General features: G+C 39.4%; 2 protein-coding genes across 12 annotated transcripts; one reads left to right on the forward strand and one right to left on the reverse strand.

Moving 5' to 3' along the window:
- Nucleotides 1-5206: 5206 nt before the first annotated feature.
- On the reverse strand, nt 5207-18209 carry LOC143877852 (uncharacterized). Of its 11 annotated transcripts, none has more exons than XM_077380125.1 (6): nt 16538-17965; nt 14975-15014; nt 14515-14577; nt 6928-7260; nt 6198-6838; nt 5207-5621 (listed from the first exon to the last, which is right to left on the reverse strand). In XM_077380125.1, the coding sequence occupies exons 3-6, from the start codon at nt 14527-14529 to the stop codon at nt 5618-5620; spliced, it is 993 nt and encodes a 330-aa protein (XP_077236240.1). In that variant the 5' UTR covers nt 14530-14577; nt 14975-15014; nt 16538-17965; the 3' UTR covers nt 5207-5617. The 11 variants fall into 11 exon arrangements, with proteins under 11 accessions (XP_077236240.1, XP_077236232.1, XP_077236231.1 ...); XM_077380117.1 differs by having other exon boundaries at nt 6171-6838; XM_077380116.1 differs by lacking the exons at nt 5207-5621; nt 16538-17965 and adding an exon at nt 18094-18209 and having other exon boundaries at nt 5995-6838.
- Nucleotides 12704-13758, forward strand: LOC143876873 (DEAD-box ATP-dependent RNA helicase 21-like). Its single transcript, XM_077378555.1, has 2 exons — nt 12704-12844; nt 12934-13758. Exons 1-2 carry the CDS (start codon nt 12704-12706, stop codon nt 13756-13758), a joined length of 966 nt encoding a protein of 321 aa, XP_077234670.1.
- Nucleotides 18210-18317: the final 108 nt, after the last annotated feature.

Consider the following 18317-nt stretch of genomic DNA (forward strand, 5'->3'; position numbering starts at 1 on the left):
TAGCAACCAGAGATGCAAAAAAAATTTGTACTTACTAGTTTGCCCCATTTTAGGTGACCTGCCTTGATAGGATGATCCTACACCCTTAACCATCGATTTATCTCTCGGAATCCTAGTAATAAGAGTGTAATACAACAATACGGAAACTATTTCAAAAAAAAATACAACAATACGGAATCCTATTAAGAGTGGGGAAATGTTATAACACTACTGTATTTTGATGAGGGCACTCCTCACTTTATTAAAAGTACGGTATGGCCCGCACTATAAGATGATCCAAACCGTCCATTAGATGGGCCACAGCCTAAGTTAGGATCAACCTATGGAAATAATTTTTGAGGCACAACCTATTTACTCGTTAGGATCAACTTATTGAAATAATTTTTGGGGCACAACCTATTTAGGCTGTGGCCCATCTAATGGACGGTTTGGATCATCCTATAGTGCGGGCCATACCGTACTTTTAATAAAGTGAGGAGTGCCCTCATCAAAATACAGTAGTGCTGATAACATTTCCCTTAAGAGTGTGATACATCAACATATAAATAAGCGATAGCCTTCACCTTCCTAACAGTTTCTCGTGTAATTCCCTCTTCCAACTTTCTTGGCTTAGCTAGGGTATTTTCCGATTTCGTTGAGAGATTACTTGTTGCACACGTTGAAGTTTCTCTATAATTGATAGGGTTTTTCCGATTTCGTTCATCTAGAGAAGAATGAGCGAAATGTTGGAAAGTTGCTTTATTTCCCACCCACCGTAGGTGGTTTGGGTGGGAAGGCAAGAGGCAAAGATAGAAACCCTCTTATTTGGATTTCTTGGAAACTAAAAAGAAGAAGTAACTTTCTTCTTTGAAGTGTGGAAAAATGAAGAGAGGGAAAGAGAGAAAAAGAAAAAGAGAAGTGAAGAGAGAGAGAAACAAAGGGAGAAGAAGAAGAATTGAGGGTCTTCTATCTGGGTTTTCTTCTACGGGTATTCTCTTGGGGTTTTCTCTCGGGTTTTCTCTTTAGTACGATCTTAGGTTTGAGAAGCAAGGAAAGGGTTGCGGGTTTGTGGGTTTGTGATTAATCCATTGCAATCCTTGTATATTGATTTTTCTCATAGTGGAAGATCGTGTTTCTCGCTCGTGGAGTAGGCTTTGCCGAACCACGTAAAATCTTGGTGTTCATCTTGTGGCTTGATTTGCTTGTTTATTTTACTTTTCCGTTAAATTTGTGCACGATCGGATCGGATTGCATGACGGATTTTCTCAACACGATACTTGTTAGAGCAACTATGGGATCTTTCTTCCTGTGAAAGACCCAACCAAAAAACCAGTGATGGAAGCCCAGAAGTTAGGAGCCCTCCAGCACTAGGCAGAAGAAATCGGCCATGAGAAACAGCGTGCCCTTCAAGAGACGAAGCGGGAGCGGGAGAAAGATCACTATCTTGACACCAATAATAAGCCCAAGAAGCAGCGTGTGGTTTATCGGAACTTGTCCGATAAGAAGCCCGAGGAGATGACAGAACGGGACTGGATGATTTTCCGAGAGGATCAAAATATCTCTGTCAGAGGTTCATGAACAACTTCGTTGTTAGACCTTTCAGCAGATGTTCTAATGTTGATCGATCTTTTCTACATATCTTCTGTGTCTAGGCTAAATCTGACCCGTTGGCCGTTCCTCATCTCCATCTACTCAAGAAGAAAATACATCATCTTCACCTTCTATGACCCCATTCACAAGGTATGCCAACGTATGCAAAAGACAACAACAGACTTGTAATACAGTATTGTGCATTGTTCCAAAGAGGGATGGTTACTAATGTCTCGAAACTCCACCTTCTTCTTCTTTAATCCCTTCACAAAGGAAATCATCAAATTACCACTTTTGTATCATTTTCATCCCCTCCGAGGCATCACCTTTTCATCTTCTCCCACCTCTTCAGACCGCAAAGTTTTTGCCCCCTTTCATTGTTGCCATCTACACATGTTCTTGCCAGTATAACACTTAGACTTGCAATGTCTTTAATAATCATCAATGGTTTTATACATCTAATTGCAATCCGATTTTCTATGATGGGCTTTCTATATTTTAGAAATGAATGGAAGTTTGGGGATTTTTTATCCCATGAAGAATGAAGAATGCTTGGTCGCTTCTTAGAATGGCTACTCCAGAGAAAGATGTTCCAAAAATCTCTTGGGAAAACTTACAAAACATGAGTGGTCAGAATTTCTTGGTCGAGTGCAGTGGAAAGCTCGTGCATGTGTCCGCTGGTGATATGGGAGGATCAATTCATATTTTCTGCTTCAATAGTCATAAGATGGTTTGGGAAGAAATCCACAGTTTGGAAGATCGAACATTGTTTCTTAGTCGTCACACATCTATTTCAACAACCATGCCAACCATGCCGGTGCGAGGAACATTGTTTTCCCTTGATATTTCCGTGAAGATCGATGTGTCATTTACTCTCTCAAAGTAAGTTCTATCGGAATAAAGATTTCTCCAATTCTCCAGAGTACGTTTATAGCACTTGGCCTGAACCCCAAGCTGATGACTGGCTAGCTAGATTTTATACAAAGATCTAAATGATCTTCACCGGAGGATTCATAATTCTTTCTTGTGTTTTATGTTGTGTTGTATCGATTTAATATTCATTGATGTTGCTGCTAGGCTTTATCCCTTTGTTATTTCACTCTTTCATTGATATATGATATCATGATTTCCTTTTTTATCATGCATGTTGAGGGTTATAAGTATTGAATATTCTGCTGGATCTTAGACGTCGGAATGAGTGAGATTTTGAGACTTCATCTTCTTCTTCTTCTTCTTTTCCTTAACGGCACTTCTCTCTGTTTTAACTGGAAACAGGTATCAAGATTGTATGTTTCACATGCATAGTTTGCACAACATAAATATCCTCGTGTAGGACCTGACTTTATCCAGCCCATCGTTACTTCTAGATAACTAATTAATGTTGTTTCTTGGCCATATTCTTCTGTTCTCAATTTCTTTTCAATGGGATGTTGATGAGAACTAGCAGAAAGCTTTCTAGAAGTATTGGAAATCAGAGGCTTCAAACCCATCTTGGAAATCAGAAGCATCAAACCCAGCACCACAGACTTCCGCATTAGTACACAAACTTCTTGCATGAGTACATGATCAAAGAGAATACTTCAGAGGCATTTGAAAAGGAAAAGGTATAGTGGGGCCAACTTCCCGTAGGATAATCTAAACCGTTCATTTGTTGGGCCAAAGCGTGTACCCCACAAATCATCTTCATAGGATGATCCTAACCCTCTGATCTGTAGAGGGACTGCATATTATATAAACCTCTAAGATTGGAGGGTTAGGATCATCCTATGGAGATGATTTACTTGGTGGAGCCTATATACATTTTGGCCGGTTTAGATCATCCTTTGAAGTGGGTCGTAAAAATACTGGACTGTAAGATGATACTATGGAAGAGATTTTATATGCTGTACGTGTGTGCAAAATGTGTATTAGGCCCACTTTACAGGATGATCCGAACCGTTCATTTGTTCTCCTGTGATGTAAAAAGGTTGTGCCCTGCACAATATAGAAACATCTATAAATTGGAGGGTATATGGTAATTTTGGAAATTCGTACAACTTATTTACGAATGCTTATATCACTAGTTTTCCCCGTTTTGGGGGACCCTTCCTTAATAGGATGATCCCAGACCGTTAATCATTGAGCCTAAACTAGGCAGCCACGAAAAGACCATTGATTTAGGGAAAACTACCAGAAACCCCTGGATTAAAACTTAATCTACAAGAACCCCTAATGCTCTGTTTGGTTGCCGGGTTTTTTTTGTTCCCGGGAGTTATGTGGGAGAAAAAAACACCCTAGGAGATAGGTGGGAAAAAAAAGTCCTAGAAGTATCCCGGTAAAATAAAAAACCCATGTTTGGTTGACCACACTATGGTAGGAAAAAATAAATCCTAGAAGTATCCCGGTAAAATACAAAACCCATGTTTGGTTGGGTGGACTATGGTGGGAAAAAAAACCGTCTCTTATCTTATTACGAAAACAGGCATTAAATAGTCTAGACCTGGCAAACGGGTGGGTCGGGCCGGGTCAACCCGCGGGTGATGCGGGTGCGGGTCCACGGGTCGGGTGAGGAAATGACCCGCATTTTTGCGGGTCAGAATTTAGGTGACCCGCAAAAGCCCTCAGGTGGGCCGGGTCAACCCGTGGGTCACCCGCAAAATGGGGATTGTAATAATTCTCATGAATTTACAGCATCTGTTTTTCCCGTAATTGTCATAACATTCTATATTTGATACGTAATTTTACACCACCACGCATAAGAACCCTATTGAATTGTTAAATAAACTTTACATTTATAAGGCTTTAAATAATCTCTGAGCCCCTTCAATTTTTCCAGTAATATATATAATACAATAAATGAAGGGGACTGATATGGACATGGCCATATTTTAATAACGCCACAACTAACTATGCTTTACACATTTCCCTTTTTCTGATTGGATGTTGATAGAATCTGAATGTTAGAGGGTTGATCCTAACCCTCTATAGATCGGAGGGTTAGAATCAACCAATGGAAATAATTTTGGGGCATAACCTATTTAGGCTATAGCCCATCTAATGGACGGTTTGGATAATCCTATGGTGCGGGCCATACCGTACTTTTTATAAAGTGAGGAGTGCCCTCATAAAAACCAGTAGTGCACATAACATTCTCAAAAAAATTATAAAATACGGTAAAAATGCGGGTGCCCGCGAGTTGGGTCACCCGCGGGTTAGTTTTGACGGGTCACTAAAAATTAGACCCGTGCCCGCAAATTTGCGGGTGGGTCGAGTCGACCCGCGGGCACGGGTCGCTTTTGCCAGGTCTAGTATAGTCTATTCTGTTTTTAGATGGGTCCCACGTTACATGGTTGAATCAAATGGTCCCGATTAATTTATTTTTTGGTGGGGTTCACTGCATGCCTATGATCCAATCCAGACGTTCAATGGGCCCGGCATAAATAGACTGGCACGTAATCATCGTAAATAAGCTTAAATGGAAGAATCTTGATATATTTGATGGTTGGGATAAAACAAGAACACAGGATTTTCGGGGCATGGCCTATTTACATTGGGCCCCAACAAAATTCTCTTTTGGGTGGACGCCACTGCATTAAGAAAATAATGACAAACTTATACGATTGTTTTTTTTCTACATCTGAAGGGTAGACATTTTATGAGAACATAAGAACGTTGTTTATTTATATATAGAGTGAAGGGAAAAAAACCGGTTTGCATCATTAAGTACAATCCGAAACATATTTACAGGCAATACACATGTGCTCAAAAAAGAAATGTACACCACCACGACGCATAAGAACCATATCTAAGTAGAAGAGGAAGTTGAGCCGGTAGAACTTGTTGACGCTACTGGATACCCTTGAACGCTGGTCTCCTCTTGCCCATGTTGTGTGCACCCACTAGTAGCAAGTAAATACCCATGAAGGGCAACATCTGCCTCCTGCCTGGTCCCATATGAGCGGTAACAAGCTCCACTAAACTTGTTCACCTGAAGATGGCAGTCCTGCCAATTGTCAAAAACGCCAACTTGCCTTCCCTTGAAAACCACGTAGAACTTCTATTTTGCCATTCACCTACAGAAATGCACAATAAGATTACAAGTAAACAATAAAGCACATAGACATGCAACAGAGAAAGGGTTCATAAACATAACCAAATTAAAAGAATGTTGAAAGACTTGAAGCACAATTAACCTCCATAAGCATTTTGGTCATCTAAGTAGGCACCACCTAGAAACACTTAGATCAGTAGAAGACTCACCTTTGCTGCACTTTCGCAGGAAGCCATTTCACGGGTCACTCTCCATGACAGAGCAGCCACATCATATGAATTAAATGAACAGTCACAAGTACCCCATGTGATTGTTCTCTAAAATACATGCTAACATCTACGACAATGTTTTATAAAGCATGGTCATTAAAGCAGGAGGCGTAGATAACACTTAGATCAGTAGAAGGAAATTTAATAACAATTGTTTTGCAAATTAACATTCCAACCATATTGTGTAAGTTCAAGCAGAGTACCCAAATAAAAACATAGAAGCAACCACAACAACAGCACAACAGTAACACAACTGATGTCCGAAGGAGATCAGTCACTCTACTCACTCCCTCCCAACTAACCGGGTCCGAAAGAACTTTGCGACATACATTTCTCGGAGGTCCTTCGGACGGCGAACAAACGATCGCCCCTCTGCCAGGTGTGTGCTTAGATAGTCATATATGTCAGCGAGCGCTGCACGATCAAGACCATCAATTTGTTCCAGTGCTTCCATGATCTGGTCACACAGAATGTTCTCCTTCTCATTATTCTCTTTAACAACAGTGGTATTCTCTTTAATAGCAACCGCAACCTCGGAGACACTGGCGGCGAAAGTGTTTATAGTAGAATTCAAATCAGTAGAACCTCGCCTCTTGCGTCTACTAGGACCACCTTCCCTACTTCCCTCCTCGCCCATACTCGTTTCCATTGGACTTGGTGCCTGACGAGAGGTCGACCTACGAATATTTGGCCTACTCGATGAAGTGTGTGTCATAGGGGTTGGCATCTGAGGAGCACTGAAATCCTGAGAATGTTGACCCAAACAGTCATCATGGGAGAGGAACTCTGTGAAGCTATCGTCTTCGGTAGGTGGCATTTGAGGAGTGTAGAATTCCTCGACAACTGGCCGTGGCAGATCCCTGTTATTTCTCCGAAATCCCCCATCTGCGATGTCCTTCCCAAATATTTCAACCCAGTCATCATACAGCTCATAAGGTTTCTTGAAGAATTTACCTGTATCGGGGTTATCCTACACATTAAAGGAGACTATATCAATTAACAAATATATTGACTGGTGGGAAGGGAAAGCTTTAAGTAGTGTAGTTAGGCACTTCTTACCCTAACATAAGCCTCACCAACGTCATTCGTAACCGTGAGCCTCTTCAACTCACAGTCCCAGCCGAACCCACTCCTGTTAACTAATCCATGCAGGATCTTAAATAATTTCTTCATTTGTTTCACATGATTCTCGATTTGTGTGCGCTTCAGATGGAGGCCGAAAGTCTCATTCACAGCCGTCGTACAGTATACATAGGCAGTCTCTTTGAATCCGTTGAGGCATGTCTGCCCCTCCGCACATTGATGGCACAATGCTGCAAGTAATACCTTATCCATCTCTGTAGACCATTTCGCATTCTTACCTTTATCGGTCTCAGCTTTGTCATCCATAACCTGAAAAGATATCAGTTGGGAAAAATGCAAGAAAACATATATTATCAATGCTTTTACAATGTTCTCATAACCATGATTTCCGAATTGCAGCGGCTCATCTTGTCCTTCTGTATTACAACAATTGATTCACCAACCCATGCAATCCAACAGGAATACAGATTAGGCAAGCACGCATGAGTATAATATATTTTGAAAACAGCAATTACCTAACAGCCAACAGCCAACAGCGAACAATATATACTATTAGAAGATACAGAGTGCAATGGTCAGCCAACAAAGCAGTCTGTACATTGCATCACGCAGAACAGCCAACAATATTTTTTTAAGTAGAGGACTTTCTGGAGTGAGAAGCTCACAACTTGATGTGAGAAATTGCACCTTTATCAGACAAATACCTACAATGAGGACCATCAACCTAGCAAATAACTGTACTCAGCACAGAGCTCTGTAAAAGGGGAGATCTACATTTGACAGACGAGAGGAGTAGTAAACTGGGTTTGTTTATTAATAATTCTTGAAGTTAACAGACAGTTCAAACTTAAAAAGGTCCAAAGGCCTAGTAAGAAAAAAGTTACTATGTACAGCTGATAAGGAAATAGGAATATGGGCCCAAGATAAGACAAATGCTCAATAAAAAGAATGCTACCAATTTCTTATTTTCAGCACCTCCAATGCTCCATATTTGAAAATCCCATTGAACCTGTTCTCTAAAAACTGTAAGAACAGCTGGACCTTTCTGTTTTTTCGCAAAAAACATACGGGTCATTTACATTCTAAGAATTTTGTTTCGAATGTGTTACAATATATAGCTTCAGAACTGTGTTTTTCTGAATGTGATCAGATTGCAGAGAAGCTTCATTCTAGTACCAGTGCAAAATGCAAAGTGATGGCTTTGGAGATCAGAAGTGGAGGTGGGTTCTTGTTCTTGTTTTTACCTGTATTGGGTTTTTTTTCTTAATTCTTTTGTCTGTTGTTTGCACAGAGATAAGATGATGGAAGGAGAAGATGGGTCAAGGACAATTGATTGTTTGAGGGGAAGATTGCTTGCAGAGAGGGTGACTTCAAAGGCTGCAAAAGAAGAAGCAGAGCTCATGGCCATTCAGTCAAGACCCAGGCAGTGTCAATTTATCAAATTGTAGTTTTCTGTTGCGACTTTCACACCAGATTATCTGTCATCTAACCATGCTTGACACTAAAGACTAATAAAATCATCTCAAATTATAGTGATTTCTGCCACTAGGCCCACTACTATATTTTTATAATGGCACCACGCATTTTGTTTTACACTTCAGGGCCATTACAAAGCTATCAACATCCACTTAAAAATGTGTAGAAGAGACAGTGAGTACTGTTGGATAATTTAATATTTGTAGCCTTAAAGGCTTTTGACTGTTTGACTCAATATTTATACTTCTTAACTGTTTGTGTTTACAAGGGGATAAGACTACACTTACTACCTTTTCCCCAACTGGAATGCTCACAATCTAGTGTCCTTTGCACCATGTTTGAAGACCCTGTCAAAATGGCTATCAACAAAACATTTTATAAATAACTAAAATAAGAATTACTAGGGAATGCACACAGTACATAATGTTTGTGAAAGCAATAGTCTAAACAAATCAAATGTACTATAGTTGTGCTACTTCGACGGCACACTCTTTCTATATCCCTCAATACACTCTATCTGTATCTATTAGACACTTATACGATTGTTTTTGGTAGAATAGAATAGGACAATAACAAGAGACACCAAGAATTGAGGAATGAAGAGATTAAAATGAATAGGACAATAGGAAGGACCTTGCTTCCTCAGACAAAAAAGTGAGTCAAGTTACATAGAAGGGTGTTAAAATGAAGCACTAGTCACATAGAATCCAAAATTAGTAGACCTTATAAGTGTGGCATACGAAAATATGTGCCATACAATCCAACCTCAACCACCATACATGAACGATACAAATTTCGCAAACAAGAACCATATCAAGCAGAGGGTGTATAATCTCTCCACATAGCTAAACATATTTCTGTCCTAATTCTATCTCCTTCTATCCCATCCTGAGCTCTACTTAGCCATGGCTCCCTACGCAGTTCTTCCTCATGTAATTCCTCCTCATCTTCTGCTCTTCCACCTTGCCTACTTGTGGAGGCTAATTCACTATCGCCAGAAGCAGCGAATTCACGATCGACAACACCAAGAAGCCCATCCCAAGGCATTACGCCTCTAATGAAGTTGTGAATACAACAACAGGCTATCACTAAATCAACCTGTTTGGGGAAGGGGTACATTGGTTCCCCGTGGAGCACGGCGAAACTCTTCTTAAGCACACCAAATGCACGTTCAATTACATTTCGGGCTGAAGAATGCCTATGATTGAATAGTTCCTCAGTGGTCCGTGGCCTGTTGGTTCGAAATTCATTCAGATGATACCTCGTCTTACGGAACGGGGTGATGAAATGACTGAGCAAGGGAAACCCGGCATCCACAAGATAATACTTCCCAGGGTGGCAGATAATTCCCCTCTCGTTAGCAAGCGTTTCCCCCAACAGTCTCGAGTCAGACGCAGATCCTTCCCAACCAGCTTCGACGAATGTGAATTTTAAGTCAAAATCACATGCAGCTAGTACATTCTGGCTAGTCCACCCCTTACGACATAAAAATCGACCTCGCGTATCAAATGACACTTTAGCCCGAATATGTGTCCCATCGACTGCCCCAATGCAATTCTATCATATAGGAAGGAAAAATGTTACTGACATAGTCTACAAGAAAGGCATAATTATAAGGCTACAAAGTCAATACCTTGAAGTAAGGATACAATCTTCGATTCGCTCTAATCTGTGCCGGTGTATCCGGTGATGGAGGTTTTATGAGTAAGTCTGACAAACTCATAATTGCGTCGAGAACCTTACTGAAATATCGACTAACAGTTTCCCCTGATCTTCTAAAATATGCTTTCATACAACGGTTCCTCAGGTCATGTGAGATGATGTGTAAGAAAATCGCGAACTGCTCTTCCACTGAGCAGTGGAGGGTATCAGTTAGCCGCCCGGTACCCTTTAATATATGGATAAATCTTGTGAAACATTCGACATTCATTCGAAGAAGATCATGGCAGTGCTCGTCACTTCGCAGAGCGTATGGGAGAAATGTGCGTGGGGTGAGATAGGTGTTCTCATAAGGAGAACATTCGAAGAACGCTTCTTGTTCTTCGATCACTGCCGCCAAGGCTACAGCGGTACCAGCTGCAACCAAAGCGCACCCCTGTATCGCCAAATTCATTCCACCATCATCTCCCTTACCATCGTCTTCGGTTGGTAGTAAGCTCATTGCAAATGAATAAGTATACTGAAGAAATGAAAAATGAATGTATTTATTCATGAAACAAGGATGTAAGTATGGGTCAGTATTATGAGCGGAAGATTCACTCTACAAGGATGTATCTATTCATGAAACAAGGATGTAAGTATGGGTCAGTATTGTGACTGGAAGATTCACTCTACAAGGATGTAAATAGAATCTACAATATTCAAAACTCAAATGTCTCTGACTAACCCCATGAACTGATTTTTAAGTACCAACATGGGTTAGTTAACAATATTAAGTTCTCATTATTCTCCAATGGGAAAAGTTGATATGAGTCTTCAATTAAGCCATTGAGGGTTAGTGATTAGTAACTGCGTCACGTATATATCCAATAATTAGAGAGTAAATGTTTTATTAATTTTGAACACTGGTGACCCAAATAATCCTATTTTGTTCGTGGAGAAAAAATTATATACATAACATCCTGTCCATAGAAGGAAATTATCTCTTCCGTCATCAAATTCATGCATTCTTAAACCAGGACATATAACAACAATCATTAAGCATTGCTGAACCATGCATTCGTTGGCCTTAATTAGAATCTAATAAGATTGAGAACAGATTATGACAGATTGAAGCAGAAAATGACATCAGATTCCTTCAACTCACATTCCAGAAGCATATAATGACAGATTGAAGCATATAATGAGAAGAGAAATTGAGATGGGGTTCTACCCATTCAGAAGAAAAAATGACAGATTCAAGCAGCAAATGCTTCAATCTGTCATCAGGTTCTACCATTTCAGGAGATACTCATCTTCTTACCCTAATATAATATTTTTCCAGTACGATTTCTAACCAGAAAATGACAGATTCAACAAGGGTTCTACCTGTTGAAGATTTGCTCGAGCTCGCTTTCCTCTTCGGTGGGTCGATTTTGTCGAATATAATGGGCTAGAAGCTGTGCTCTCCTCCTCAAATGCAGCAGCAGATCTCTTCCCTTTCTCTTCCATACACCATAAAATTTGTTCATCAACTATCTTCTTCTTATAGAACCGTAGGACGAACTACCACCACGAATTTCTTCACCTGACCTCTGTTTTGCAGGATTTGTTGTAGATTTTGTTCTCTGCTCTGCTTCTCGTTCATTACCTTTCTTCTTTTTTGGGGCTAGGGTTTTGACTGGGAAAGAGCTTCTGTTGTGGAAGGGACAGGTTAATCAGAGGGTAGGGTTTCATTTTGGTGAGGAGAAGAAGCCAAAACCATGGAGGGGACATATTATTCGAGAAAGAGAGACGAGTGGGTTTTTCTGCCCTGTGGGTTTTCTCCTCAATCGATCGTGAGATCGGGTTTATTCATTCTGGGTATGCGAGCAAATTTTCGTCCCTGGATTATATTTTGCTCCCACTTAAAACCCACCAACCAAACATGGGTTTCGTGCGGAAACTCCTCGAGTCTCCCAGGGAAAAAAAAAACCCGTGAACCAAACAGAGCATAAAATTTTCTTAATTGCCAATAGTAATGTCTTAAGCCTAAACTAGGCAGCCATGAAAAGACCATTGATTTAGGGAAATCTACCAGAAACCCCTAGATTAAAACTAAATTTTCTTAATTACCAATAGTAATGAATTACGCCATAAATAGCCTTTAATTTTTTCCTTTACCTATTTTACCCTTTCTTATATCACCTTAGTTATCAATAATGTCCTAGTTCCTAAAATCCCCCTCTATAAAAAAGGACAACATTAATGAAAATCACTCCTTTTCTACCCTACACGATTCTAAGCTTTTTTTTGGCAACACTATCTAATTCTCTCTTTTAATTGAAAATAATATTCTCTCTTTTAATTGAAAATAATTTCCATAGGATGATCCTAGCCCTCCAATCTATAGAGGAACCGCATATTATGGAAACCTCTTTCGATAGGAGGATTGTGATCATCCTATGGCAGTGATTTTTGGGACACAGCCTATTTAAGTTGCCGTACATCAAATAGACGATTTGAATCATCTATGGTGTAAGCCGTACGATACTTTTTGAAAAATAATGGACAAAACGGGCTTAAATACTTGAGTGAGAGAGAGAGAGAGAGAGGATATTCATACGGTAGGAGTTAGAGAGAAACCAATGAGGTTCGTATGGTGGGAGGAGATGGAATGAGTGAGATTTCAAACATTAACATTACTTTAGATATGGAGAGAAATGGAGAGAGGGAGAGTTTCCAATGCTACTTGATAGATGGAGAGGTTTTAGGGATTTGTGAGGATAATATAAGAAAGGTGAAATGGGTAAAAGACAAAATTAAAAGCTATTTATGGCCCTATCGGTAATTAAGAAAATTTTGGCTTGTAGATACGATTTTATTTAGGCAGTTTCCAGTAGTAATTATGTGGTTCTTGATGAGGCTGAGCGGATGATTGATATGGGTTTTGAGCCACAAGTTGTTAGGGTTTTGGATGCTATGCCTTCCAGCAATATGAAACCGGAAAATGAAGATGAAAAGCTTGACGTGGATCAGATTTATAGAACAACTTATATGTTCAGCGCAACAATGTCTCCTGCTGTTCAGAGGCTGGCAAGGAAGTATTTGAGGAACCCTGTTGTGGTTACTGTTGGTACTGCGGGGAAGGCGACTGGCCTCATCACCCAGAATGTGATAATGGTGAAGGAATCAGATAAAATGTCAAGGCTGCAGAAGATGCTGAATGATCTTAGAGACAAGACAGTAATAGTTTTCACCAATACAAAGAAATCTGTTGATAATGTTTCAAAGAGGTTGAAAAATTCCGGTTATAGGGTGACGGCGTTTCATGGTGGGAAGACACAGGAGCAGCAGGATGTTAGCCTTCAATGTTTTAGGGAGAGGTTGTATACTATTCTTGTGGCAACAGATGTTGCGGGGCATGGTATCGATATACCAGACGTTGGCCATGTCATAAACCTTGACATGCCTGCGGACATCAAGAAGTACACGCATCGAATTGGTCGAACAGGGCGCGCTGGGAAGACAGGTGTAGCAACTACATTCTTGACTCTACATGACACTGATGTGTTTTATGATCTTAAGCAAATGCTTATTCATAACAACAGCCGGGTGCCTCCAGAGCTAGAGAGGCATGAGGCATCCAAGTATAAGCCAGGGTCAATTCCAGACAGGCCGCCTAGACGCAAGGATATTATTTTTGCCCCCTAGACTCAATTATATTGCTTTTGTTCATTTTTTTTCCTATTCTTTTGAAAAACTCTAGATATTTCTTAATGAAGATAAGTTTATGCATTTTGTCATCAACTCATTTTTATAACATTATACTATTATTGTTTTGCAGGCGTATACTCGTTCAAAGCTAAGTGTTGCAGGTTCTCATTTTTTAACTGGCATCCACATGTTTCGGTAATTTTTTTTACTGATGGGTAAACTTTATTCAAGTCAAAGTCAATTGTCTTTACCATGATAATTGTGCTAAAACTCAGCATGCATCACATAACTGAGCTAATCTGATCAGTTGGTGCAGTTTGTAAAGCCATCTAATTAAAAAAAAATCTGTGTAGAAGTACTTAACTGCTTTGTTGCCCATTCATGTCTCTTTGTTCATGTGGCACTTACAAATGTATTAGTAATCGCCTGTTTATTATCAAAAAGATAGAAACGACTCCATCGTATTTCTTATATATTGTGTTTGAATTGATGTCATTCATTACTCGTAAAAATGCATGTGACCCATTTGCATAAGAAAAACAATCATATATTCTCCGGATTTTCATATCTACAAAGAGGATCAGCTAAAATCTTGAATGTTGAATGCTTGTATGAAGGCCTTTCAATGGTTTTGTTCCAAAGATAAATTGGTGATCATCAACCCTAAACGATGTCAATCGTAGTCATTTTCATACTTAAATGGAATACCAGTGAAAATCATGCATAAAAAACATAATTTAGAGGGAACCATACATGTTCTGGACTCATCCTCTAGTCGTATAACTATCAAGTGTTGGGATAGGTAAAGAGCTACGACTGAAAATTAGAAGAATAGAGAAATCTATTGTTAGATATAGAAATCTGAGTAAAAGTGAAGGGAAAAAAGAAAATAAAGGCATTTATATAACAAATCTAAAGGAACATGAATGAAAGAAAAAAAAACACCCATGATGGAATCTAAATAGGCAAAAGCGTAAATGGATAACGAAAACCACTAATGGTGGGGTATAAACTCTACGAAAATATGGCTTTATCACCCTATCATAAAGATCCTAAGTCTGATGGCTCTATGTATAAATTTTGTTCAATGTAGTAGGCTAAATACAAGATGCTTCATCAATAATACACTATAAAAGAATGAATAACGAGTGAAGTAAAAAAGATGATACAGAATTTTCTATTGTACAAACAAACATGTGTTAGGTCCTCTTACATGGTCATGGTGTGATGGATTGTTCCTTGTGGCAATTTGGCTGCAAATTCCAAAACACAATCAGAGATCAGTATATGCTATTGTTGTCTGATATTCTTAACAGTTGTATGTGTAAAAAATTCTGCTCATCTTCTGATGGTGCACCTTGCAGAAGTCAATGGCCATTGCCACTCATTGCTGGACATCTTGCTATCATAATGTTTATATGGTAGTTTTTTTTTTCTAAGATAGATTATGTGGCAGTTAATTTTTTTTAAAGGTAACAATTTATTCCATTCAAAATCCAGAGAGTTACAAGATATAGGGGACAAGCGGTCCCACAGTAAAGATCTTATAAATCAGGATAGAAAGTCCCAAAAAATGAGAATCATCAAAAGCCCTGTAGCAGGGAAACATCAAGAACGACACGATTCTCAGGAAGGAGGACTCCTTCCTTCGCCAGTGCATCTGTCATTGTGTTGGCCGACCTCCTGATGTGCTCAAGATGGGGTCGAATAGTGCGAACACGGTCACGGATCTCATTGAGGGTGCAAGCAATTCTCCAAGGACCGGAGCTCCGATTTGCAGCCCATGCAATCGCATTAGTTGAGTCCCCTCCAATGATAAGAGGACCCAAATGGACCCAAATTGTGATTCACATACCACCTCAAACCGAATAACAACGCTCTAGCCTCCGCCTCATTAGCATCGCAAAACCGTGCCGGACCAGAGAATGTCATGACAGGAACACCCTTCGCATTGTGCAGAACGCCTCTGATGCTGGCGTTGCCCGGATTCCCCATAGAGCTCCCATCAAAGTTAAGTTTAAACCACCCTTCCGGTGGTGGTATCCATTGCGGTTTAATTGTAGTCTTATTAGATTGCCTTTCAGATATCTCCACATGAGAAGTGCGTAGGATGGAAGTGTACAAGGGAGCGTATGTGGTAGTTAAGTTACAATGGAGATTTATTTTCTTCAGCTAGTGTACTTCGAGCTTTAGTACTCAGGTATCATGAAAGCAGAGTATAAGTCCCTGAATCATTTTCACCACTATCTGTAGCACTTGCATGCCATTACTCATTATTGAATAGTTAAAATTACAGATTCATGTCCACTTTCTAAATATAAGAATGATCTTAATGATATTAGCATTACTATTTTATTAATTCTCTCTGTAAGTCTTTCTAATCAGAAGCTCCTTTCCCTTTCTGTACGTATATATCTAAAGGATTAGTCAAATGTGAACCCAGTTCCCTAAATTTATGGCAAAATCCTGGCAAGGGATGGGAACATTTTTTCTATAGCATCTAGATGGCTATGTAGCTATATAATGAAATCGGCAATGCTCAAGTTGGATTCAAATTGAAAGCGGGAGATGTTTACTTAGGGTGAAACCATTATTAGTAATACCTAGATGAAAAATGAAGTTCACGTGCTTATTAGATTAAAGATTCAGATATGAAAATTATGTATTAAGATTTATGGTCATAAAACATGTTAAAGAAAATAGACTATAAATAAAAACAGTTTCAAAATCCACAAGCAATAAAACATGTGAAGAAGCACATAAGTGGAATTAGAACCTATCTGAAATTTGGACATTTGGAAATCAGCCTGTTTGATTCCATTCATTGGACATCTGCTGCACGACAACCTTTTCTTGAAGATGAAATGCATACGGTAGAGAGTAATCGGAAGATAATGTTACATTAATTTTGTGGGTAGTCTACTTCAACAATAATGGTTTCTTGATTGCTTTTTCATCACCAAAGGCAATGACGTAGATAAATCGATCGGGAGCTATGCTATGGTGTTCCACAGGTGGATTGAGATGCTATGCTCAAAGTAACCCAACAAGGAAGCAGGCGATGTCACAAATATAGAGAACAAAACGTGAGGCAATCAGCAAACTAGTGGAAGCAGCATGTCACTAATCTTGAGAAAGGAAACTTTTGGGCTGAGATTACACAATTAAACTCAAAATTCAAAGATGTAACAATGTGGCAGGCTACTAACAAGCTGTTGTAACTCATACAAATAAAAGGTTGATGCCAAAATTATCAGCTAAACATGCCTTCAAACACGTCTCTGCTTGGAGCATTCGGCCGTGTACAAGGGACTAATAGTTGAAGCCCAAAGGTACTATAGTAGCCCCAATAAGTCCAACAACAAGGGAACTTAAACTGTTGATGCCAAAATTATCAGCTAAACATGCCTTCAAACACGTCTCTGCTTGGAGCATTCGGCCATGTACAAGTGACTAATAGTTGAAGCCCAAAGGTACTATAGTAGCACCAATATGTCCAGCAACAAGGGAACTTAAACTTCACTCAAGCTTTTAATCAAACATTGTGTAGGCATTGATTGCACCATGATAGCAATTAGAGGAAAAAAAACAAAAGCAAGCTTTTAATTCTCTACCACAACAAGCATCTAATTAAACCATATCAATTTCCATCTCCATTGAGAATGGGTTAGGGAAAATTCCAATATCAAACCAAAATTCTCTGGTCCGTCATCCTTTCAACATGAACATAGTTCTGAAGCTAACATTCGGAGGCCTTAACACGCAATGCCACTTGCAATCATATGAACAGACTCTTAACTCCAACTTTACTACTTGAGATTTAAGGAATTCAACCCAACGGTTCAGATCCACTTGAAAACTTCATGAGGAAGAGTAACCATCACCGAGGAATCACATGAAACAGCAAGAAGGAGAAATTGCACGGCTTCTTTATGAAATCCGAGAAATCCTAGAGAGAGTTTGGCGAGGAGACACCAACTCCCAAAAAAAAAAAAAAACACCAATGAACCTTGATTCACAAGGGGATAATAAGGAAAAGAAGATAAAAGCTGCAATAACAGCCTACAAATCTTCTCTTCCAACCAAGTTACAGGGATTTCTTGCAAAGAAACCCTAACCCTTAATTTTTCATTTCATAAAAAATGAAAATGAGGAACCCTTAATTTTTCATTTCATAAAAAAGCCCCTTACAAAATGAAAATGAGGGTTTATATAGCCCATTACACAAGGTCTAAAACCCTAAATTACCCTTACTAAATGAAGTGACCAAAATGCCCTATAATATGGAAATTATGAAAAGAAAATAGCTACCCTACACAAAATAGTACCTACAATCTTTGGCGAGGACCGCTCTACGTCAGGCAACACGAATGCTCTAATCTCTTTTGGGAAACCCTGCTAGCCCTGAGGTCTGCCTAATAGTGTGAATTTTAGACCTTCTACCTGTCAATATCTTAGGTGGGTATGCCGGCAAATTCATCAATTTCTGTTCAACTTCAGACAGGCTGCCTAGACACAGTGATATAGTTTTTCCTTAGGGAAAATTACATTTATAC

This window comes from Tasmannia lanceolata, unplaced genomic scaffold, assembly GCF_043159265.1.
Source record: "Tasmannia lanceolata isolate RefF3 unplaced genomic scaffold, GAP_Taslan_0.1 ptg000005l, whole genome shotgun sequence".
NCBI classification, from domain to species: domain Eukaryota; kingdom Viridiplantae; phylum Streptophyta; class Magnoliopsida; order Canellales; family Winteraceae; genus Tasmannia; species Tasmannia lanceolata.